General features: G+C 39.1%; 1 protein-coding gene across 12 annotated transcripts in view; it reads left to right on the top strand.

The window, feature by feature from the left end:
- Nucleotides 1-25,037, top strand: part of cobl (cordon-bleu WH2 repeat protein) — a 70,938-nt gene that overhangs the window by 30,282 nt on the left and 15,619 nt on the right. For 9 of the 12 annotated variants that reach the window (XM_054781960.1, XM_054781959.1, XM_054781950.1 and 6 more), the window contains 7 exons: nt 48-276; nt 688-732; nt 2,202-2,308; nt 2,446-2,517; nt 7,945-8,130; nt 19,529-20,105; nt 22,849-23,004. In XM_054781960.1, coding sequence (XP_054637935.1) covers nt 48-276; nt 688-732; nt 2,202-2,308; nt 2,446-2,517; nt 7,945-8,130; nt 19,529-20,105; nt 22,849-23,004 — 1,372 coding nt within the window. The remainder of the gene's footprint in view (nt 1-47; nt 277-687; nt 733-2,201; nt 2,309-2,445; nt 2,518-7,944; nt 8,131-19,528; nt 20,106-22,848; nt 23,005-25,037) is intronic. The other 3 variants (XM_054781954.1, XM_054781955.1, XM_054781958.1) reach the window with 3 other exon arrangements.

Raw genomic sequence — 25,037 nt, 5'->3', positions numbered from 1 at the left:
ATATATACTGTATGTCTAACTTTTTTACCAACTTTATCTGTCTGCAGAAAACAGTGCGTTTGATGGTGAACTATCACGGCGGCCAGAAGGCAGTGGTACGGGTCAACCCGTTTGTACCACTCCAGGCACTGATACCAGTAATTTGTGAGAAGTGCGAGTTTGACCCGAGACGTGTACAGCTCCTGAAGGACGGCGCCAGTCGCGAAGAGTTACCACTGGACAAATCTTTAGCACAACTGGGAATCAAAGAGCTCTATGTTCTTGATCAGAATCTAGGTAAATATTGACAGTTCATTCACTTTTTACCAAGAATGAATATGCAGACAATGTGCAATTCCTTCTTGGCTCATAACAACATCAAATTGTTTAAAATACATATTTTTGTAAGTTGTTTTTATAGACATTCACTTGGCAGTCCATACTGATCAAATTAGATTTTTCTCCTATTTTAATGTACCGGTATGCTTTATTTTGTGAATACGCTGCCACATATAGAAAAGCGTATTTTGTGAATATTTGTGACAGTCTGTTAACTGGCAATTGTTAACAAGTCCTACAAGACAACCTAAAAAAGTGCAGATGTTTAATTAGCAGCCACTGGCAATGGCTGGCAATCCCAAAGCTTGTTGTGTCCAGCTTTTGTTTTTAATGGATTTTTGATTTTTAAACCTTGTCGTTTTGTTCCAGTTCTGCAGCCAAAAATGGCTTCCACTCCTGCTCTAAACTATTCAGGTATTAGTCATTTCCATAGTAGTGCTCATTACAACCATAACTGGCTGTTATAACCTAACAAAATTTTGCTCATTAACCCTGCTTTTTTGACTGCTAAATTTCAGTGAGGGTATTCACCATTATCACTGGCTAGTATTTAATAATATAGATCTGTTATTCACTATTAAACCAACCTGTTTGTATTTATTATCATAGCTTGCCTCACCAAAACAATTAATAGTGGTCAGGCAAACTTTCCATTGTAGGGATATTTTGCTTAGAAACAAGTGGACCTCAGTAATGATAACCCTGTAGCGCCCTCTACTGATTGAAAATAGCAAAGTATCTCCCGGCCTCTCAGTAGTTTCAGTCAGTCCAGTTAAAATAGTGATTCCGTAATAGACCCATCAATCTTAACTAATATTTGTTAATACACATCTATACAGAGTGTGTAAAAAAAGTAGACTCTTCAAAAAGTAGCCACTAAAGTTACAATTACAATATTTTCATAAAATGTCTTTATTTGCATATGTTGGTATGGACATCATCCTTCGGTCCATACCAAAATGTATTGCGTAATTGCATGCATGACTGAACACAGGCCCGTTTTTCGGTGGGCAAAAAAAAAAAAAATCCTCCACAAAATAAGGAAAAGTCATAAACTGTGATGCAAAATGAGAATTTTTGTTCTTCTTCGCTGCGATACCCAGATTATTCTGACAAGGTTGGTCTTGTCGGAAATGGTTTGATTGTTGAACCATACTTTTTTCGCAACATCAATGTTGAATGAGCGTGTCGTTCATACACTCAGAGGAATGCCGCATTTTCATCATGGAAATGGTTGGTTGGCAAGTGATTGGTGGGCCCAAGATGGTGCTCCACCACACCGGAGGAGAACTGTAACTGATCGGCTGACTAGACCTTTTTGGTGACCATGTTATTGCTTTGAACCGCCCAGTGGAATGGCCCCTGTGGTCACCTGATTTGACATCTCTGACTTTTTTTCTGTCGGGCCATCTCAAATTAAAAGTGTGACACCCCCACATGACCTCGACGGCACTGAACAGCGGATCAGAGCTGAAGTTAACATCCTCCGGAGGGAGAGGGGAATAATCAGGCGAGCAGTGCAGGACATGCGGCGGAGAGCGCAACTGTGCATTCAAAGAAATGGAGTTCCTCGGTGCAAATAGCGTGAAACAAAGGGTTAATCTGGGTATCACAGCACAGAAGAACAAAAATTCTCATTTTGCATCAGTTTTAAGACTTCCTTAAATTTTAACCCTTTTTTTCCGGGCCTGAGCTCAGTCATGCATGCAATTATGCAATACATTTTGAAAGATGATGTCCATACCAACACATGCAAATAAAAAAAAAATCATGAAAGTATTCAATTGTAACTTTTAATTGCTATTTTTTGGAGAGTCTACTTTTTTTCATACACCCTGTACATGTACACTTATGCTCGCTTGTACTGAAATCCCCACCACGAGGTTTCTCAGGTTTCTGTTTTGCAGGCTCCATCAGCTCCACCAGTTTAGACAGGGGGAGTAAGAAAGGCCTTTTTGGATTATTCCAGTTTGGCCGGAGGAAGTCCAAGGTGAGGCTCAACATGTTAATTCATAGGTTAACCCTGAGTGGTGCATGCCATTTATACTACCTCCTGATGTAATGTAACCAAATAATGCATAGCTTGGCTTTTGAATGTTGCATGTTAGCTTTGCCTTCCCGTTGCAGACAGAGACAACCTCTTTGGGCATGGATGACCCCCATGATAAAGTAACTCAATATGCAGACCAAAGCTCCTGTGTAAGTATTAAAACACTTGATTAAGAAAGTGATGGAATTTCCCTCAGTTATTACTGATATATTGCTTACTTGGGGTCATCAGAATGCACAGTACCAATCTAATATCATAGCTGGTACACGATGTGCAATGGAGGTGATTAATACTGAAGATGAATATAAACAGTCAGCACGCTCCAATGAAATCATGGGTGGAATGATCTATAAATATCTGTACAATACAGTTAAAATCGTTTATTGGAAGATAATACATTTGATGGAAATATTTGGTGTTAGTGGCTAAAGTGGTAGAATGGTCATCAGGCACAGGCCAACAAGGGATTGAAGTGATTTGGATTTAATCTCACTGATTTAAACACTGAATGTGAAATTTGACACGCCCCAATCGGCCATACTTCCTCTGGCCCAGTGTGTGTACATTAATTGCCCCAAGGTGTGAATGTGAGTGTGAATGATAGGTTCTCTATATGTGCCCTGTGATTGACTTGGTGAACAGTATCTTCTATGCTCACACAACAGTTAAAACATTTAGTGTATCAAAGCATGGAGTAAAATTATGGAGTGGACTGAGAACTTAAGCAACGTTTAAAATACGAATCATTTTAAGAAACAGTACAAGATTGTCAAGCTCATGGTTTTTACATTTATACGGAGGAAGCAGGATGCTGAGAACCATTTGAACCATTGTCTTGTTATTGTCTGTTATCATTTATTCATGCTTTCATTCATTCATTATGTAATACATTATTATAATTGTCTTAATTTTCTTCTTTCCACATAAAAATGTAAAGACAAGTTATTGTAGTGTGTTAACGTTAAGTGGAATCATATTCCCACTTTATAATGTTCCCATGTCCCAGTCCATGTGGACTAGGAAAAGTCAACTGGGATAGGCTCCAGTTCATTCATGACACTGAGCAGTATTAGCAGTAGAGAATGAGTAATTGGATGACAAGAAAAGTGTAGATCGTGTAAATAAAGTTGATTTTAATGTAAAAGAAACATTTGCTGCTATCCTGTGCTCGTACATTGCTATACCATACTAGTGATCTATTGCTCATACGTGCTATGCAGAAATACTGTTGGGAATGGAAATTGTCTGCATCCGTGTGGGACCGATGTGATCATTACAAACAGAATTCTTTTGGCTTCAATAAAACGCTGCATTGTAATCCTGTAGAGGGCAGCAAATAACCACCAAGTTCTGTCTTTATCAAGAAGAATTACTTTTTTTGTGTTGACGTTTATGTCAGTTTCAGTTCCGACCAGTTTGAAACAGGAATAATCGTAGCTCCTTTTAATCACATGTGTGCAGCATAAATGTATTATTAACCAGATGGATGATAGATGCATTAAGTAGCTCCCTACCTGTGCTTTCCACAACCCAGTCACATTGATTTGATTAGGAAGCCATGAACCTCTGTTTAGCAGTACCCATCTGGGGATAACCTCAGATCTGTTTGACGTTTGATTATATCAGCTGCCTGCCTCCTTCTAAATCACTCTGCTGTTCCACCATGCTCGAGGCTGCTGTTCAACTTCCATCCACTTCTACCCCTTTGTTTGTTTCCCTCAGCCTTTGTCTGTGTCACTGCTGCTATTTTCCCAATTCTAATAGCGCCCTATTTGAATAGGTTTGCATTCATGTATGAGCGATATCAGTAAACAAAATTGATTAATATTTTGCCAGTGAAATTTAATTCAATTTTATTCAGTGAAATCATCAAAACATAGCTGAGTTGTGGGAGGGTTGTGTGCTAAGCCATATTGGACTTCCCAGTGGCCTTTAATGCAGATGGGCATCTGTTTCTGTGAGGGAGGACTTTCTAACCACACACACCCATGTTCATGCACACACATACAGAGGCTTATCAGCATGAAGGCATCATATTACCCAAGCTTGGCTACATCAGCACTAAAAGCCCAACCTCTTATCTCTAATTGTTCATTAGGGGCTTAAACCATGTAACTGCGTGTGTGCATGTGTGGTCTTAAAACTCAAAGCTCCTCATGCTGTAAGGCAGGGTTTACCCTGATTGTCACCATGGAAAATACGTTACATTGTAGTTTTTCATTTGGTTGGTTATGTGTGAGTTTTGTTCCTAGACAGTGATGTAAGTTGAGTTTTGGTGCAAGTCGATTCTTACACCTAAATTATACCTAAATTAACTCCGTCAGTCCTCTGTAAACAAAACCCAGGACATAAACCATAGTAATACAACACTAAATGCAAGAATTAGTAATTAGTACAAAAAAAAGCAAAAGCACGAGCAACCTTTTCATCTCAAAAATAAGACCACTACACCGCCTTGTTATTACCGTCGCTTTCAGAGGATCCGCGACCTAGCAGTTGCGTTTACTGTAGTTTTGTGATTTCCGTCTGTATATGAACATGACGTGTCCTGATGGTGTCTGTATGCAGAGACAAAAGTTGAGTTTGCTGATGTTGTTTTGACCGAAAGTAGCCTGTTTTATTTTTGCCAACCACCTCCTCGTTACAATACGATCTTCATCCTTAATGCTGGTCGCATGAGTCAAGCGATTGAAACAAGTGCGGCCAATATTGAGCACATAGTGTATTTTTCTGCGGCACACTCATTACTTAGAACATCCTTAAGATCCAACAGTGCAAAAAGGAAATTCTTGCAATTTTTCAACTGGTCTTAACGTTTTGATCAAGAGAGTACACAAATGTTATTGAACAGTTTCTTGTATAAAACGGTTTTCTGTCAAATTTAAGTTATAGTTAAACACCAACATCTTTCAGGTCATGTTGAAGGTGCACCGTGTTGCTTCCCAGCATTTAGCGCTTGTATTCCTTCCAAATGCTGGGGCACATTTTGCACGCTTATGTTTTCATCTCTTGCTCTTGACAGATTTCAGATTGTTTACTGTAGAGAGAGCGCAGGTGAAAAAGTCAGACAGAGTTCATCCAAATGTTGTACTTTGAACACAGTGTTTACATTTTTTTAGGAGTCCAAATGGAAGTTGCATCAATGTGCCACTTGTATTATTTATTTTAGCTCTGACAGACTCCATTTGACATATACCCTACCTCTCTTTTCCTTTTCTTACTCTGTCAATCAAACAGCACAGTGAAAAAGATTCATAATTTATGTCTTTTCCAGGACTTTGTTGTTATTTCAAGAATTTAGGATGTGTCAGTATGGCCGTGTCAGCACTGAAGTTGTTCTTTAGTCTTTCAGCTTTGTACGTGGTGCAAATTTCAGATTCAGATGAGACATGTCACTGAAAAATGGACAAATATAGGCGATACTGTGAACATTTTTGATATGGAAATGGTGCTAAAGGTTGTTGCACAAAAGCAAAACTAATATCTTTTTGCCTGTACCTTCCAGGCAGTGCAACGAGTTTCCCAATGAAATGGCATATCTTATATACAATGCAAATTTTTCAGAGGAAATGATCTTTAACCTATGTTTATTGATTTTTTTTTACTTCATGAACTTCTGAAGTACTGTTCTTTCCCACCCCTCCATACTGTAGCTACATCTGCTTAATTCTAATAACCAAATTTAATGTTTGTTTATGCTTTTACAGTATAATATAGTATATGCAGCCATTGTCTGAATACATCAATTAATCTGCTACAGTATTACAAACTTTTCTTAATTAAGATCATAGGGTTTAAAGCATTGTTTGGTTCTCCTGGTGCACCAAAGTCTTGTACTTAGGCATTGCTTTATTCAGATATTAAAAACTACATTGTTCTGTTTAGCCATTTGCAACCACAACAATGGACCATACACCCAAACAGTACATTTTGCAACTAATGTTTTCATGATTGCTGTGATGACATAAAAAAAATTTCAGAATAGTCTTAGAAAAGGATTGTGTTAGGCGCTACAAAAATAGAAGTATATCTGCCAATTTTCTATTAATATATATATTTGAATAAGTATCTGCCTCATGCATACATAATTTTACCCCGATATGCTGTGTTTGATAGCAAAGATTAAGCTTCCTTGTGTTCATATGCATGTTCAGATAGATCAGGTAAGACCAAGGTGCGGCCTCGGGGCCAGTTACAGCCCGCCGCTGCATAACAGCAATAATGTAAGTCAGCAGTGCTTTTACTGTACATTAATAAACTCAAAATATTAAGAGAAAAAAGTTGGTAATCTAATGAGAAAATGTGGTAATTTCACGAGAATAAAGGCCGTAATCTTACATGGAAAATGTTATTCCAGTAGTATAAAATTGAAAGAGAAAAAAGTTACTTTTTAAAAATTGGAATACAATGTTCCCTCGCTTTATCGCAGTTCACCTTTCACAGATTCGCTGTTTTGTTGAATTTTTTAGTGCGTCTTTTTGTTTTTATTACAGCGTATAAACGCTGTTACAGACCGAGCCTGGCCCTTTAAGAATAATTGCATTGTGGGAAGTTGAGTGTCTCTTGCTTCCCTCTGTCTGTTTGCACCCCTCATTGTTTTCTGCGTCCTGATTGGCTGTAGACCATTGTTATTCTTCTTTGTGCCACCCTGCAGTGTCTCCTGTGTCATCGCTAGCTTGCTTGCTAGCTTGTAAATGAATCTTCGGTTTGAAGGAGTAGGAGTACTGCAGCAATATGTTTCAACAAGGATACAAAAACGCTAAAGTACAGTGGAATGGTACTAGGATGAAAAGGCACGGTCACAGGAGTGAAATACGCCTGAGTGACATAATTTATTGTGTCCAACCTGTAGCTTAATTATTAAAATTCAAACCAAAGTTTTAACATTTTTGAGAGCGTTTTAAACGCGAAATGTTAGAAAATGTTACTGGCTGTCTGAGAAAAGTGTTTAAAGTTTATGGTGAGGGGTTTTACAGCCTTAAAACATATTCAATAATTGTAAAAAAAAAAAAATGAAGTTGGCTACTTCACGGATTACACTTATTGCAGGCTATTTTGGGAACCTATCACCCGCGGTAAGCAAGGGAACACTCTATTACGAAAAGCAAAACAACGGAAAAGTTTTAGTTTTTGGAAAATTAGGTTGTGGAGACAGTTACGAGAATATTGTCAAAATATAAATGGAAAGTTTACATAGTTGGGGAGGAAACAGACATACTTTTACAAGAATACAATCAAAATATTTGGAGAAAAAAACTTGTATTCTCAAGAGAAAAAAACTAAATTTTACGAGAATGAACTCGTAACATGCAAAATGAAGAAAAATGCCATTTTAGTAGCGTATAGTTGAAATATTAAAATTTGTGGTACGTGGTAATATGACAAACAATATTTGAGAAGAAAGTTTAAAGACATTGGGGAAAAAAAACCCAGCAAAAACGGGAAAAAAGAGTAAAGTTGCCCTTGCATCCTTTTATTTTTCAATACATGGCCCTTGCCAAAAAACGTTTGGACAACCCTGAGATAGATATTTGAAAATCATCCCATCCCTTTTTAACTCTTGATCTTTCTCCTAGGGACTGTCCACACTCAGAGGACTTCCAGGCACAGAGAATCAGTCATACACCTTGAACCAGTCTCAGTCAGTCATGAATGTCTTCAGGACATCTCCCAAGCTTGACACTAAGAAGCGGAGGGCTCCAGCACCACCACCAGTGCCACTGACATCCTCTACGGAACACAGTAATTTGGAGGCTTATCAGGTGAGTAATATGATTTGTTTAAGTTTGAAGTTGTTTATGCACTTTTGGTCAATGATTTTGGTCATTTTTTTACCAAACTGCCAATTTACTCTGTTGCAAATATGCTTACAAAACTCTGCCAAACATATTTTTTTCTTCAATATTAGCACAGTACGAAAAACGAGGCAATTTTTTCACGTAGGAAATAGTGTACATTTGTTCCAGACACCCAAAAATATCAACCAAAAATAAATTTTATAGAGAATACTTAGTTTTACATGGAGAAAACCATGCTAAATAATTCTAAATGACGAATGGATGAAACGTATTGAAGCGAATTCAAGTTCAATAGTGTTTCTCACCTTTTTTATCAAATTGCTGGCACTCGCAACTTTATTTGGCCCCATGGAGGGTTATGTATCAACGGACACACTGAGTCAGCATTGCATTAGCTGCTTTGTTTGGGCACTTGATGTCATCGAGTGCAAATGAACTAGTTTGTTCTGCACATGGTAGTATACAAAAAATTTTAGCGAACATTTTGACGAAAACCGAATCATATGAAAACCTCAGTTTGACTGTATTACAATACTGTATTAGTACACTCTTTGAATTGAAATGTATCAATGCCCATACCAGGATGTAATAGCAGCTTTAGATATAGTGAATGCCAGGCCTTCTGACTTAAATTACACTTCATGTAGTCCCAGAGAGAAAGTGTAATCTGTCAACCTGTAAGATTAAGAGTGATGCAAACAACACAGCTAAAATTAGAGAGACACTGGCAGAAGTCAAGAGGGTTAGCCTCAGAATAGAATTAGAAAGGTCATCGAAGGACTTGTTTACTGCCTTTATGGTAGATTCATCTATCCTACTCTAATGACTTGTCTGTTACCTCGCCTGACACAGTCTCATGGGTATTCATCGCTATCCATGCAAAGCAAGGTCATGCTGTAGTGCAGGATGCATCATGTTCCTCGTAGTGCCTGTGTAGCCAGAAGGATTAAAGTGGGCAGTCATTGTTGTTTTATCAGATGTCAAGTCTTTCATCAACAAGTTTTCCAAACATTGTAAACATTTTTGACTGACAAGCAGGTTTCTTGTGTACTGTAAAATATGGTCCAGGCCAATGGCTGTGAAGACTGAGATTCTTGACACTCTTGGACCAGATAGATTGCCTAAGGACAGCCCACAAAATAATTTAGAAACAAACACCATTGTTAGCCTGTGTTTTGTATGCAAGGATTTTACTTTTGTCATATGTAAATCTTTGGGGTTACCGCAGTTGTCCAGACTTTTTCAGATCAAGACCCAAATTACAAATATGGTTCGTCCCGCAGCACTGTGCAAAAGTCTAGGGCCACCACTAATAGTGATAATAATGAACATTTTCACAGCAATCATTTTTGAAACAATAAAACAGAAAGTACAATGACAGAAAGATTCCACTAAAAATACTTCATAACTTATTCACACCAAATTTACGGGTGGGACATGAACTAAGAAATAGCACTACATTTTGGTGAGGATCTGAATAAAGGGACAAATATTTTTACGGTTTGAAACATTATAGCATTTGAATCATTATTGCATTGTAGCATTATAGGAAGTACAAATAGACGGAGTGGACATTCAAAGGGTAAACAAAAATACATTTCTGGGGATCATAATAGATGAAAAAATGAGCTGGAAATCTCACATCAAAAATAAACAATACAAGGTGGCGAGAAATACTTCAATATTGAATAAAGCAAAATCACTCCACACTCTTTACTGTTCTCTGGTATTACCATATCTAACTGTGTGACGATATGGGGTCAAAGCAATCTTCACTCGCTAAATGTAGACCACCCTTGTTTCTTCAGTGTATTGATCCATTTTAATGTCTGGTACAACTAAAGGTACATTTGTTTGGACAAATATAATGATAACAAATATAGCTCATAAGAGTTTAATTTAAGTGCTGATATCTAGCAACTTCCATGGTTTTCTTGATAACCAAAATCGTTTACGTTCTTACATGGATAGCTATAGCATTGTACTGCCAAAAAATGCAACTCTTAAGAGCTATTTTATTTGTCAATGTTTTATTTGTCCAAACAAACATACCTTTAGTTGTATCAGGCATTAAAATGAACAAGAAACTGAAGAAACAAAGGTGGTTTAGTCATTTTTTCCATGACTGTACTTAAAGCCAGCGCTCTCAATAACTGAATATGGACGTAATCTCGTGGCTATAAAAACTCCAATACCATGTGTTACTGCTTTGGCCCAGTCAGAGTTGCTTGCTAGAGGTTGTTTAAATGCTGACGTTATCGGTGTTTGCACTGAGCTGATTTTCTTTCTTGTAGATGTAACGTTCCCTGCCGGAAGATGCCGTTTAAGTGCGCTAACATGTTAGACGTGTTTCCTGCAGCATACCCGATATCTGTGGAACAATGTCGACACACAACTTTGGATTTATCCACTTGCCTTTGTCCATCCGTAATTTTAACAGGGAAGCCAAAGTGTTCCCAGAGACCGTAGTGAGATTGGAGGGTCTTCCAGCTCAGGCTTCTCGCTTGCATTTGCCATGATGCATTTTGTCACGCCTGCGAGCTACTAGCGTTCCTCCCCCTCAGTCAGTAGTGTCCGACACTCAAGAGGCATCTGTGCAGAAACTCGCCCACAGGACTTTAGTTCTGCGTGAAGCGCTTATCACTCCCATAATAAATTTAATGAGAAAAATAGCATAAAATACAAACAAAACGGTACGCAAGTGGACCGAACCAAACACGCAGAACCGAAATTGTCCAATACATCCATGTGAACTGTTACACCCCTAACAAATATGATTCGCTGATTTTGTACATTTTCAAACCGCTAAAGTAATGCATGAAGTTAACAATAACCTGCTACCCAAAAATGTCATACAATACTTCTCTACAAGAGAGAACAAATATGATCTCAGGGAAAAACTAAACTTGAAACACTTATATGCCATAACAATGCTAAAAACCAACAGCATTTCAGTATGTGAAATTAAATTATGGAACGGATTAAGCAAGGAGCTCAAACAATGCATGAAGATGAGCGAAGTAAAAAAAAACAATACAGGCAGTTGATGTTTGGAAAAATACAAGACAAAAGAGTGTTGAACTTCTTTTGTTATGCTTGTCGCTATTATTATTCACTTGTTATTGTATTGATTGTGAAAAAACTTAATAATTACATGATATTGTTACATTAGCTTATCATTATTCTATGTATTAAAAAGTCAACATTTGGAATACAGGAAGTGAATAAAATGTACTGCACAAGATGTGGAACAAATGGGGGGGGGGGGAGAGAGAGAGAGAGAGAGAGATTAAATAAGCTTTGCTTCTTCGTACTCCTTTTGGACATGTGGAACTGTGAATTATGTGATGTATTCCATTGTAACTTGCATGCATAAAATTAAACCATAACCATAACCAAAGGAATGGTCCACCCACCAAGAATCATAATGGCAAGCCCCATCTGTTTGTCATCCTTCATTAACCAGGAAATAGCTGGCTAACTAACAAACAGTTGGACAAACAAACGCAATACACTCCACCCTTTTGTTCATACATCAGCCTAGTTGGAGGTCTGTGCTCTCCTAAATGGCATTCTAGAAATACCACTATTGTTAAAACAACAAATCTGCAATGCACACTATGCATATTGATGACACACAATACAACAAACATGAATTAAAAACTTTTGAGCTGGTGATAATAAAATTGTATAAAACATTTTACTCAAAATAACAGTACAATTGGCACGAGTTTAAGAAGATTTAAGCAAATAGAAGATGAAGTGTGATAAATGTTGTATTACTGAAAGATGAAGGTGCTCATTATAGCGGTTTCTCAGGTCCTGGTGACGATAACATTATTAATTCATTCTCTGGGAAAGCATTTGATGAAAAGCGGTTCAGCCAGCCTCTCACAACTTGGTGATCAAGCAATAGTGTTTCATTGGGGGCTTGAAGCTGTGCAAATCCTGACTAAGGAAAGCATGAAGAAATGTGAGGGGGCAAAGAATGGTCACAAAGGCTAAGGCATAAACAGAGCAGCATTTTGCTACTGTTCCGATTCCCTGAAATGCACCTGATGCTATGCTAAATGTAGTAGCAACAAAGACGACAACCTTTTTTTCCTCCTTTTTTCAGCTGAAAACAATCCTGTGTAAACAAGACTTAGATATTCCATGGGAGTTAAATCATCTTACACTGAGATGAGATGATTTTAGAAGTTGTCATGGATTTTCAAGGTTGTTTTTTTTTAGCTGAACAATGTATGTTTGTATGAGTGCTGAACCAAACTGAATTATGTTTTGGAACACAGAGTTCAGAAAAACACAAGTTTGTTTTTATTTTTTTCTCCTTCTTTCCCAAAAGTGATAGGCACACTGTTATTGTGGTTTTCAAAGGGAAGCTATGTCTACATTGCCCGTTATGATAAAAGAGATTGGAGCTTTCTGTTTCACTGCAATGTAACAGTGGGTGCTCCTTGAGTAAATGTATTTGTGCTCCTATCTGTTGTGTGCAAGCGGAAAGATAACTGCAAAATAACTGAAGAAAGAACTTTATGAGCAAAACAGGGAAACCGGGAGAGGAAAAAGTCAAAATAAGGTATAGTGGTGTGAAAGTGTTTGCCCCCTTCAGATTTTTTTTTTTTTTGCATGTTTGTCACACTTAAATGTTTCAGATCATCAAGCAAATTTAAGTAATAGTTAATGACAACTCAACTGAACACAAAAAGCAGTTTTTAAATGAAACATTTTATTATTAAGGGAGAAAGATGATCCAAACTGACATGGTCCTGTGTGAAAAAGTGATTGTCCCCGCCTCAGTTAAGGTCAGTGTTCATGACTCCACCCACCATAAGGAAGACACTGGCAAAAAAAAGTTGCAAGACAAACCATGGGTCCATTCTCTATATTATCCTCACTAGGGTCGCGAGGGTGTGCTGGAGCCTATCCCAGCTGACTTTGGGCGAGAGGCAGGGTACACCCTGGACAGGTCGCCAGCCAATCGCAGGGCACGTATAGACAAACAATCATTCACACTCACATCCTTACCTATGGACAATTTAGAGTCTCCATTTAACCTAACATGCATGTTTTTGGAATGTGGGTGGAAACTGGAGTACTCGCAGAAAACCCACACACGCACGAGGAGAACATGCAAACTCCAGAGATGCCCAAACGGAGATTCGATCTCCTGACTGTGTGACCAACATGCTAACCAGTCGGCCACCGTGCGGCCCCAAGACAACCACTGCTGAACAAAAAGAACATTAAGGCTCATCTCAATTTTGCCAGAAAACAAAAGTTTTACTTTTTGGAAGGTGTATGTCCCATTACATCTGGCATAAAAGTAACGCTACATTTCAGAAAAAGAACATCATACCAACAGTAAAATATGGTGGTGGTAGTGTGATGATCTGGGGCTGTTTTGCTGCTTCAGGACCTGGAAGACTTGCTGTGATAAATGGAACCATGAATTCTGCTGTCTACTCAAAAAATCCTGGGGGAGAATGTCTGGCCATCTGTTCGTGACCTCAAGCTGAAACGAACTTCTGAAGCAGAACAATGATCCAAAACATAGCAGAAAGTCTATGTCTGTATAGCTGAAGAAAAACAAAATGAAGACTTTGGAGTGGCCTACCGTAATTTCCCGTGTATAATCCGCTACTTTTTTCCTAAACTTTGAACCGCGGAGTTGAGTTGTTCTCGTAACATGGACCTTGTTTTTGATGTTCAACTAACAGTGTGCGTCTGCAAATATGAGTAACCTGGTTATTTGTCATTCATTCAATGCTAGACGATGTTTGCACCGTATATTGTATGTGTTGTGTGTCTTAAGCATCCAGCCGCCGAGCTGGTTACTAACGACTGAGCAAAGTTAGTCTCGTCAGCATTGCCACCAATTCATGATATTGTTAGCATGCTATTTCAGTGTGTTTAGTGTACTACTGATAGCTGAGATTCATTTGTGTTTATGTCTAGGGAGGAGTGGTCGGTGTGTGTGCCTGGCCAATCACAGCGCGTGAAGAGTGAATACATAATGAGGATTTTCTGTCATCACGATTAAGGATAATGACAAGCTGTACTCGTTTCAGGCTGGTACTCAGCAAAAATGCATTATCCGTAACGAGTATCCGATTCATCCGTAGTCATGACACAGAGGAAACAGTGCTTCGTGCTTGTTGTGTATAAAACACGATCTGACGTCAATTTCAGCCTGTTTGCACATCGTCATTTAGTGACATGAAAACGTTTGTGACAAAGACAAAAACTACAAAACGGTGGAAGTTAGTTTCACCTGCCATGATTTTCTGAGTATAAAACCTCATTGTGCACAAAAGCATTACTTTCAGTTGTCATATGCACAGTTGAATACACGTGTTTTCAGCTTGAATTTGAACATTGCCAAAGCTGAGGATTGTCGCACATCTTCTGGACGATTTTTCCAGATTTTGGCAGCATATAACTGAAACTCAGCCTCACCGTGTTTAGTCCTGACTCTAGGCATTTAATGTGGATTTAATGTGGCTGTTAAAATTCAAAACCATAATTACCCCTAGATTTCTAACCTGATTAGGTTTTAGAGAAAGAGTCAAGGTGACTGATAGCACTTTCTCTTTGTTTCTGTGGGCCAAAGACAATGATTTCAGTTTTGTCTGAATTTAGCTGGCGAAAGTTGTTTTGCATCCATACACTTATCTGTGTGATACAGTGACAAAGTAAATCTGCAGGACCATGTTCACTGGCCGTCAGTGACATGTAGATCTGAGTGTCATCTGCATAGTTGTGGTAGGACACATTGCAGCTGCGTATTAGTTGGCCTAAAGGAAGAATGTGCAGATTGAACAATAGGGGTCCCAGGATTGACTCCTGGGGAACCCCACAGGTCATAGCCATTTGCGCTGAGACAGTTACCAATTCAAAAAAACTACTTGCTGTCCTCCAGATAGGACTTGAACCAGTTGAGAGCAGTACCAGAGATTCCCACCGAGTTTTCTATCCTCTGTAATAAGATCACATGGTGAACCGTGTCAAAGGCCGCGCTCAGATCCAGAACTGAAAGTGAGACTTTGCTTGCATCTGTGTTCAGACGGATATCATTTGTCACCTTGATAAGAGTTGTCTCAGTGCTGTGGTGGGGCCTAAAGCCTGTTAATGTTCTTTGTACTGTGTATTTGTTTTCATGGTTGTAGTGACTGTCATAAGTAGACACTATACACTTTCTATTCTTAACACACTGACCTTGAAGATTGTGAAGGTCTGCATTGGGGTCTAGGAAAGCCATTTGGGTGACAAGATCTGTTTACAATCGAAGCTATCAAAATGTGTGTAAAACCTATATATATGATCATCTAGCAGTTATGTGGCCAATGCTCAATAATATAATGGACCAGCAATGATGACAAAGGACCAAAAATGATTTAAAAGTGGTATGCTCCACTGCACTTGCTTTTCAGTTTCTTTACTGTTTAGATTTAAATTTTTTGCATACAGTATGCCTGATTGTACATGTTGGAAAACCTGTCATTTTTTAAGAGTGGGTAAGTAGGACAAAGTAGATGATCATGGAACTGGGTCAGCCTTGTGTCTCCCCTATCCTTGGCTAGTCTTTTAACCAGCTTTTTCCACGCACATTGTTAACAGTCCATATTTTAATCATAGATGCACATCCACGGGACCATTATACCACATACACACACAATGACCCCAGCACATGCAAACTGTCCTCCTGTCTACTGTTACAATGGTTTTGACCTTAGTGCCCTTGCTGTGTAGAGACAGTTTGTCTTCTATTATTGGAAATGTGGACACATACACAAGCACATATGAAGGTACTCATGCATGCTGATGTGCACATGCTCACATTTTCACTGTCACACACGCACATACTCTATTTCACATTCCACATTAGCGCCGTAATGTTGCCCTGTTACGAAGCCTCTCACCCGTCAAGAGTGCCTCAAAACAACTGATGAATGGTCACGCCACCAGGTTGAAGCCTCCATGGGTGGTCCGATTTGATCAACATGCTCCAACATGGGGCCCTGTGCCTCTCAAACCAAGGAGTGGAAAATTTAATAGACACGCCAAACTCTCTTGACAAGGAGTTCTAATTGCTTTTGCATAAAGACAAATATCCTTCTAAAATATGTCCTCACATGATATGTTGAAGAAAAACAATTGCAAAGCATGTGTGAGCTGTGAAAATCATGCAAGTAAATCTGAACTTCCCTTTCAGTTCCTTTTACACATTTATTACCTAGTAATCAGTTGGAGAGGCTGGAGAAAAGTTTTTGGTCTTCTTTGCTATTTTCTGTATTTAAAGGAAAAGTGCACTATTTTTGGAATTTTGCCATCCACAATTGCCATTATGTGAAACATGACTGCACATGTCTTGCCCTTTTCTGTGCATGTTAAAGAGGGAAAAACAGCTAGCATGTGGGAGCTAACATTTCTAATTGATTTTGGGTAGGTGGAAAAAAGTTTGTACCATTGTAGGATTTGTTAGCACTAACAATTCTTTGTTCGGTTTGATGCAATCTCTTGGAGCAACGTCGTCCTCGCCATACACACAAAGCCTTTCCATCAATAGTAACGTTGTATGCCACTCAGTGCAGCAGAAACAGTCCATTTCTGTCAGCATGGCTTGGCAAGCTCCACATTGACACCACCAAGTCATGCCGATGTCCTGACTCTGTCGCCCCCCAACTGCTCTGACACTTGACCATCTCTTCTTGCGGGCTCATCTTCCAAAACCTGTAGCTCATCCTCCGTATATTCAAGCTCAAAAAGATAAGGTTCTGGATCCTCATTTCTCCAGAAGTAGTTGTCGGCTGCGGCTCTCTCAAAGTCTGCCATGATTAGTAGTCGCAAACAAGACACGTGCTTGACACACTGCTGTTGTTGACGGAAGTAGCAGTAGTTCCTATCTATGTGAAACCTGTACGCCCAGGAAAAAAGTTCCAGTAATGTTTAAAATGATCAAAATATAGTGAAATACTGCGTTACATGTTACCTTGGATGTACCTATTACTGCATCGTCACTGCATGTATAAAAAATGATAGAACATTGTTGGTTTTTTAGATGGCTTTATAGTCGAAATAGGTGTGTTCCAATACGTGCATTGTTAGCTCTCGCATGCTGTTTTTCTCTTCAGAATGCACACAAAAAGGGCAAGACGTGTGGTCATGTTTCACATATGGATTGTGGATGATGAAAAAGTGCAGGTTTCTTTTTAATGTATCATCGCTCTATTGAGTTTTTCACAGTTTGATACCTGAGGATCCATCATTAACATCACAGATGTCATCAGAGAAGGTTAACTTGATGCGTTACTTCAGTGGTCGCCATATCTTGCCTCTTTTAGGTTTCAACAAAATGTTAATTTTGTTCTTTCCAGTATGCAAAGATACATCTTGCACTGTTAAATGTAGCTTTTCTACTTTATATGATGCATGTTTAAACTGATGAGCACACACAAGCACAGTGCCTTCATAAGGCTGCTACATATACAGTTAAATTGAATGCATCTAGTGACCTGGACTGTGATATAATACAATACAGGGCAAGTGTTGGGTTCAGTCACTAACAATCTTAAAAATGTTTTTTTTTTTTACAAGTCATGGCTCCAGTCAGCCAATGAGAGCAGTGCTTGCTTAACCTTGCTGGCCTTAACCATCTCCTTGTCCACTCATGCAGCTCAGCCTGAGATATAAGCTGCACTATTCCACATTTGTGTGTGTATGTGTGTGTGTGTGTGTGTGTGTGTGTGGTGATATTTATGTGAGTGTCCACGTGTGCACGTGCACACAAGGAAAATGTGCATGTGTTTGTGGCTGCTCTGTTCTTTTCATAAACAGGGTTGGGTTGCAGGCTTGTTTAACTCTGCAGGGAACATATTCACAAATACACTCGCACACATGCATGTGCACACTCCACATACACACATTTGTCTTGGTCGCAAAGTCAGTCACCCATTTCAGCTTCAACTTTGGCCCACATACACTGGTATGTGACAGTATTCGTATATGTGTGAATACCACAGAAGCAAAGAAGTGGGGGACCTAGAAAGAGTAAAAAGACAACCAGTTGGGGGCATTTAGATTTACATAGCATGTCATGGAGCGAGTTCATTGAGTTCATGGGGGAACCGAGTCTAGCCTGCAAAAATGCAAGATAGCGCTGTTGTCTGTTGTGCTGCACGATGCGGCACTACATGTGATCCAAGCATGTATATGAAAGTCATAGCTCTTGTTTCCTTTTCCTTTCTTTTCTGCTCTTTTGTTTCAACTGTGTTTTTTCTTATTTGTAATCGCAGGTACGGTCATCATTGGTTACTTTGCGTCAGTTGGTGTGAGAACATGGACAAAATGCATGTTTCAACAGTTAAATGTCACTTGACATCATGTAACCTTTTTGCTTTCAAGATCTTGGCCTTTGATTGTGTTAAAGAGAGAGAGAGACAACGCAAAAGCTAAATGCTTTTTTTTTATGGTTGCACGACATCATTTAACCTTTTTGCTTTCAAGATCTTGGCCTTTGATTGTGTTAAAGATTCAAGAGTTTTAAAGTCATAGGCATAGTAAAACAGGCAGTTATACTATGCAATGATTTTTTTTAATTCTGTTCATTCTCCCAAGAAAAGAAAGAAAATACAAGAAAAGAATAAGGACATAAGAAACATAAATACCAATAAATTAAGCAACAACAACAGAAGAGACATTAATACAAATAAATAATACAAATAAATAAATAAAAGTGCTATGAGTGTGTGCGTGTGTTGCGTGCGGTGTGTGTGAGTGCTTCGTTGAGAAGCCTGATGGCCTGTGGGTAAAAGCTGTTTAAAGAGAGAGAGAGAGAGATGACGCAAAGCCTGTTAATTTTTTTTTTTTTTTATGGTTGGACTTGTAGAGGAGAAATTACACATTTTTGCCTGTGTCTCAGCTGACAACTCCTATCAGTGGCCTGTCAATAAAACCCCTGAGGTGAACAGTGATTCAACATTAAAGCATTACGTAATTCAGCATGAGTGCATTACATATTGGTAAGGCACCGTCTCCTAGAATACATATGACATGCGTCACAGTTATAGAATGAATGATAGTGATGTGAAGAACTACTTCATCAAATTAATTGTATTACTGACAGACATTATAATTTGTGTTGTTGGATAATTTAAGAGGAATGTTGGCATTGTAAATTGAACAGTCAAAGGCCTGCCAAAACTCCACTTGGATTTAATTACTTGGTACCTCTCTCTTGAAAGTATCATTTTACAGGCTGATATATGGATAGAAAGCACACACAAACACACGAACAAGTAAGCGGTGTCCACCTTTTCTTTCTTAACGATATTTCCTCTGTTTTTGTTTTGTTTTCCATCAGACGGGGTATGGCTCAGAAAGTCAGCAGAGGAAAAGAAAAGCTCCAGCTCCTCCTTCCACTCCAGGTTCCATCACCCCAAACGACCTTGATGCGTCTACTTCTGCCACGCCCACCCCTGATAACCATACAAGTGTAAAACCTTCTCCAGCTTTGCACACCAAGATGACCCAGTCAAACACAGTCACCTCCACCTCTGTCACAGCAGTGAGGCCACAGTCCCTGAGGATTGGGGTTCAACCTCCATCTATCTTCAGCGGTGCCCCGAAAAGAGGTTCCCTAACTCCAAGCAGCAGTACTTCCGACAGCCAAGTTATTCAGGATTCCAGCTCTGAACTCAGCCACAGCCTTGATGACTCTGATCTTGACACAGATGACACTATATCCCACTATAGTACACTCACCAGCAGCAATGCAAGCGGGTCAGCGCAGATCCAAGCTCCCGCAAAAGCATCTAACACAATGAAGGCTAGCAATAAATCTAGCAAATCAGTGGTGGCTTCAACGAGCATCTCCAGGACAGAGAGTGTGTCAGTCCTCAGACCAGATGAAGTTGAGAACAACAGACACAACGCAATGGGTAAATATCAATAAAACACACCAATGTATAAAACAGCAATACTGCATAAGCAGTGTTTATCTGATGTAGAATTTTAGTTTTTGGTCACGATTGAACATTTTTTGAAATGATTCCCAGTTTTTGGAGATTTTGGTTTTCGATTATTGCCAAAAATGCAATTTTTCGTCAACTGCCTTGGTTATTGTATAACCAAACTGTGCACTTAACAAACTACAGTCGTCCTTCGCGGTTCAAATTTTGCAGCTTAACTATCACGGCTTTTCAAAATAAAAAAGTTAATTAATTATTGCTGTTTCGTGGTTGACTACGACATATTATTAAAAACAAAAATGCATATTTAAGCAAATTTGACCTATTGTTTGCCTAAATCAAGCATTTTTAAGCCTAGAAATGGCTAAATGAACGAAAATACAAATATAATGCATTCAGAAGACACATTCAAAGGCATGTATTATTTTACACTGGTCAGTAGGTGTCACTAATGGTACAAAAAAACCTAACAAGGAACACTCTCAATGCTATTGTGTGAGCCTATGTTACGGTATGTCTCATATATGTCAAATATGTCTAATTTTCATGCCACAGCGGTCTATAAATAGTTTTGCAGTCATATTAGTTCATTTGTGCTTTGATTTCAACCACTTTGTTTTTTCACATTTTTTAACTAGCTGGGAAACAATTTATTTTCAAATGAAATGAATCGGGTTGTTCAGCAATGATCTTAACAGTTAATGTTTTAAGTCCGATTGCCTGGAGAGTTTTTTCCCCCCTGTTTAGAATGAAACAGAGGAGCTGTCATTCTGCAGCAACATTTTAACACTTCAAGAATGATAACCTGGTGAAAGATTGTGTGTGCTCATGTCATTCTTCAGCTGCAGGAACTGGTTTTCATCATATTTTTGAAACAGTACCGTCCTTTACTCGTGCCCTCACTTTCAATCCCTTCTTTTCATCCCGCTTTTTTCCACTCTTTGCGTCTCACTCCTGTATGCATGTAGCTGCTCACATAATCCTTCAAAGCTGGCAGACACAAAGACAAACACATCCATCACAGATTTAAACAGGATCTGCTTGAACTTCAGCCAGCCCCCTATTGATCAGGTCTTTACTGGTAGCAGAGGGCTGCCATGCATGACGGAGGCAGAGATGATAGAGTTGTAAACCTCAGAAGAAGGGTAAGGAAGGTGAGAGTCAGGGAGTTCAAAGAATGGGGCATGGGAAGATTTAGGCCGCAGGATGAATGAGAGAAAGGTAGAAACAGGAGGTTTTGAAGATCTGGTTGAAGAGGAGGATAAAAACAGGAGGAGGGATAACGCATTGAGTTAGTGTAGTAGACAGGAATAGAACAGACCGAATGAGGATGATTAAAAAATCGATACACATAGATTACCGTTTCCTGCTGAAAGTAAGTTTCTGTCTCATAGCCTCACAAAATGGCTTAAAACGAACAGTTAATACAGTATTTAGCAATGAATGAATAGATGATGTGGCTGTTGAGTACAATGAACATTGTACTAAATTAAAGTTCCACATTGCCTGAAGTGCAACATTGTTTTAGTTTACAAAGTGTTTACAAAGTTGACAAAATGTTCAAAACAGCCGAAGACTGTCTCCAGGCTTTGGATTCTCCTTGGCTGCTTTTGTCCGCCTAGATGTGTGCTGAATGGCTTGCATTTTCAGTTGCCTGTAAGGACACTACTTGGGCTTGTAGAGCTACATCGCAATGATGAAATCTCACTTTCTGTCCCTCACTTGTAATGTGTACCATGTGGGGAATGATCCAAAAAATCTGTACTATTACACATTAGGCAGCTTTAGAACTACAGTTTTTCATAAACAGTTAATATTTGGCAGTGAATGAATAGATGTGCATGGTGGTTCTCTGCAGCCACACTGTTCATGTACAGTATAGGGTGGCCCCATCCTTGCACAGGCAGATAGTGCATTCTTTGTTGACATCAGTCATACTTCACCTTGCTTGTGAACATGTTTGGGTTATGATAGCGGAGTTTGTCATGTCACCCCACAGTATGTTGTTTCAGTTGTGCCTCATTGTATACAATAGAGTCAAAAGATAAAGTAGCACATCAACAGTATGTGCTGACTAAGACAGCACACTGATGTATTGCCAGCCCATGTGGGAAGTTTGCTAGCTGTGTATGAATAATGCTGTCCTACAGAATTACCTTATTGCCCCTGCACCAACAGTAAATCATATAGATGTATTTGTTTTCCATCAAATTAACCTTTTTTGTAAGGGCAAAAGAGGCATGGACACATTTATAAGCCTTTCATGGCACCGTTCCAGTCAACGGTCAGACGGGTTCACCTTGTCATAAATTGCAATCGACGATTCATGTCAACCTGTTGCTAGTTCAGATTCTTGTAGCCAGGTTTCAGTCATGTAAAGCATTTATGGTGCACTGCTCAGCACATCAGCCACTAGAAACTACTGTAAGGAGAGTAGTAACTAAGTAGTGCACAGGCTAAATAGCCTGCATGCAGAGACATGAACTTATCACCTGAAAATCTGCATAAAGGATTTATTTTTTAACAAGCACTCCCTGGGATGTGCAGTGAGAAATCACTATGCCAATATGTTTCCAAACTATCAAAAAAGATTGTCACGATTATTTACTGTCGGTATTCTTTACAACTTTCACTCAGATAAGAGGTGTTTGTGCCACGTCCACCACTTGTAAAAGTAAAATCATCTTGCTTAACACACTTGTTTCTCCTCCAGAGACAGCTGATCTGCCAGCTCCACCCAAGCCCCGTCGTTCCCCGGACCGGGAACACTCTACCGTGTCTACCCCTTCCCTGCACTCCCCTTCAGTTGAACCCATAGAAAGCAGCTCCCCACGGAGCACCGTGGAAAAGGAGGACACTGCTCCCCAGTGTAGGTGCCAAATTGAATCCTTTTCTCTTTATGCTTTCACAGAATACGTTGTCCTTGCACATGAATATTAAACACTTTCCTCAGTTTTCAGAGCAGACTGACTTGTTAGTGTTAGTGGGTCCATGTTAGGTCAAGGTGCTTGATGTCTATAAACGGCAACCTATAATCCTTTAGTCCAAAGGGTCAGGGCTTTGGTCAACACCAATTAACTGGAGTGCTTTTTATGTGGATTTCTACATGAGGGTAGAAGTAGACTTGTGAGGGGGTAGTTACATACAGTACATACAGTATAAGCCAATTGAAAAACAACGTTTGGAACCATAGATTGTAGTGTATTGTTGGTCTTATACAAAATTATTCTGGTTGCCATCAACACAAATCTTATACAAAAAATTCAGATATTAGATGTTTCGGAAAGCTTGGAAAGATATTTGTGTACTTCATGCCTTTTGTCATATTATTGCCTTTTTCAGCACGTGTTCAGTGTTTCCACAAAGTTTGTTGGCTGGCTTTTTGTTCTCAATTTCTTTCTCTTTCTAGGTTTTCCCCTGGATATTGTTTCCATTTCCATTCCTGCCATATCCATAGCCTTGCAAATTTAAAATTGTATCTTCTTTTCTTTACCCCCTACCCTTGCACCCTTTTTGCAGTGTACTGCTGCGGCCCTGTACGCCTGCGCTCCAAACACCGCTGAAGTCTTTCTCCAACCCATTCGTCTATTATGTTTTGTCAATCCTCTTTTTTTGGTTGGATGTCTCCTTTCCTCCTGTTTGTAGAAACCTTCCTTTTATGTTTGCGTTCAATCCCATTGCTAGTTATTGTGGTACCTCGGTTTTCGTTAATTCGTTCCAATTTGTTCTGACGAAAAGTGAAACGTACCAATACCGAGGCAATTTATGCTATTGGAAATAATGTAAATCCAATTAATCAGTTACAGACACTCAAAAATATTACAATTAGAGAATAATTATTGTTACATGTAGAAAATGAGAATACTTGTAAATGATGGATGGAACTTATTGTTGATGTGGACTTCCCATGCATCCAGGCTAGCTTGACTTCAATAACGTTTCTCATCCATGTCAAATTGCCGGCACTTGCAAATTTCTTTGGCCCTTTGGCCTTATGTAGCAGTGGCACTCAAGAACAATGCACGGACAGTGAGTCAGCCACACGTAGAGTGCTTTGTTTGAGCACTTGATTTTGCCAAACAATACAGTAGAGTACAGGGCAATCGGGCTAGTTTATTAAAACCAAGACTGTACGAAAACGGGGGCACGATTTTTGACGAAAAACAACAAAAGCTGGGGTGTAGACAATTGAGCTAATGTGATTTCTATTAACTTAGCTGCTGCACAAAACCCTGGTGAATGAAGGCGTGTACAGTTTTATGTTGTTGGTTTTACACCAGTTTGATGAACTGGATCTGTATCTGGTTACGGTTACTATTGATTATGAGGCGGGATTTTCTGCTGTGGTAAAAATGGACGTAAAGTATGTGGTCAGAAGGTTATACAATGACAGATGAGCTCAGCCCGGCATGTATCACTTACAAGGTGATAGATGAGTGATGTAAAGATGGCGCAGTGAGGCAAGGTAATGTGATATCAGCCAATACTTTGGTGATATGATATCTGCAGATCAATAATTGGACAGGAAACTAGAAAGTTCTTTCTTGTGGTTTATAAACCCGATGCCTGACTGCACGCTGTCTTTTTAGCAAACAGTCTTTCTCAAAGCCAGATCATAGGCCAAAGAAGTACCTTTTAGCTGGTGGTGGCTGCTTCTCAGGCCATTTTGTATGATCAAAAGAATTTACCTCAATGATGCTATTTATCTTTCAGAGCAAGTATGTTTTAGACAGATAATCCTCAAATGTGTGACAAAAATGTATTCATATATGCTTATTTTCAATTTTTGTCAGTATGGTAGGCCTTTGCACACACTGTTCTGTACAATGAGTCTTATGGTTAATTTTCAGATGAATGTAGTTAATTTGCAGTGATTTGAAGTACATTATTAATTTTTGTTAA

Source organism: Dunckerocampus dactyliophorus, chromosome 7 (genome assembly GCF_027744805.1).
Source record: "Dunckerocampus dactyliophorus isolate RoL2022-P2 chromosome 7, RoL_Ddac_1.1, whole genome shotgun sequence".
Taxonomy (NCBI): Eukaryota; Metazoa; Chordata; class Actinopteri; order Syngnathiformes; family Syngnathidae; genus Dunckerocampus; species Dunckerocampus dactyliophorus.
Note: the sequence above shows the minus strand (reverse complement) of the source record. Positions and strands in the feature narration are given on the sequence as shown.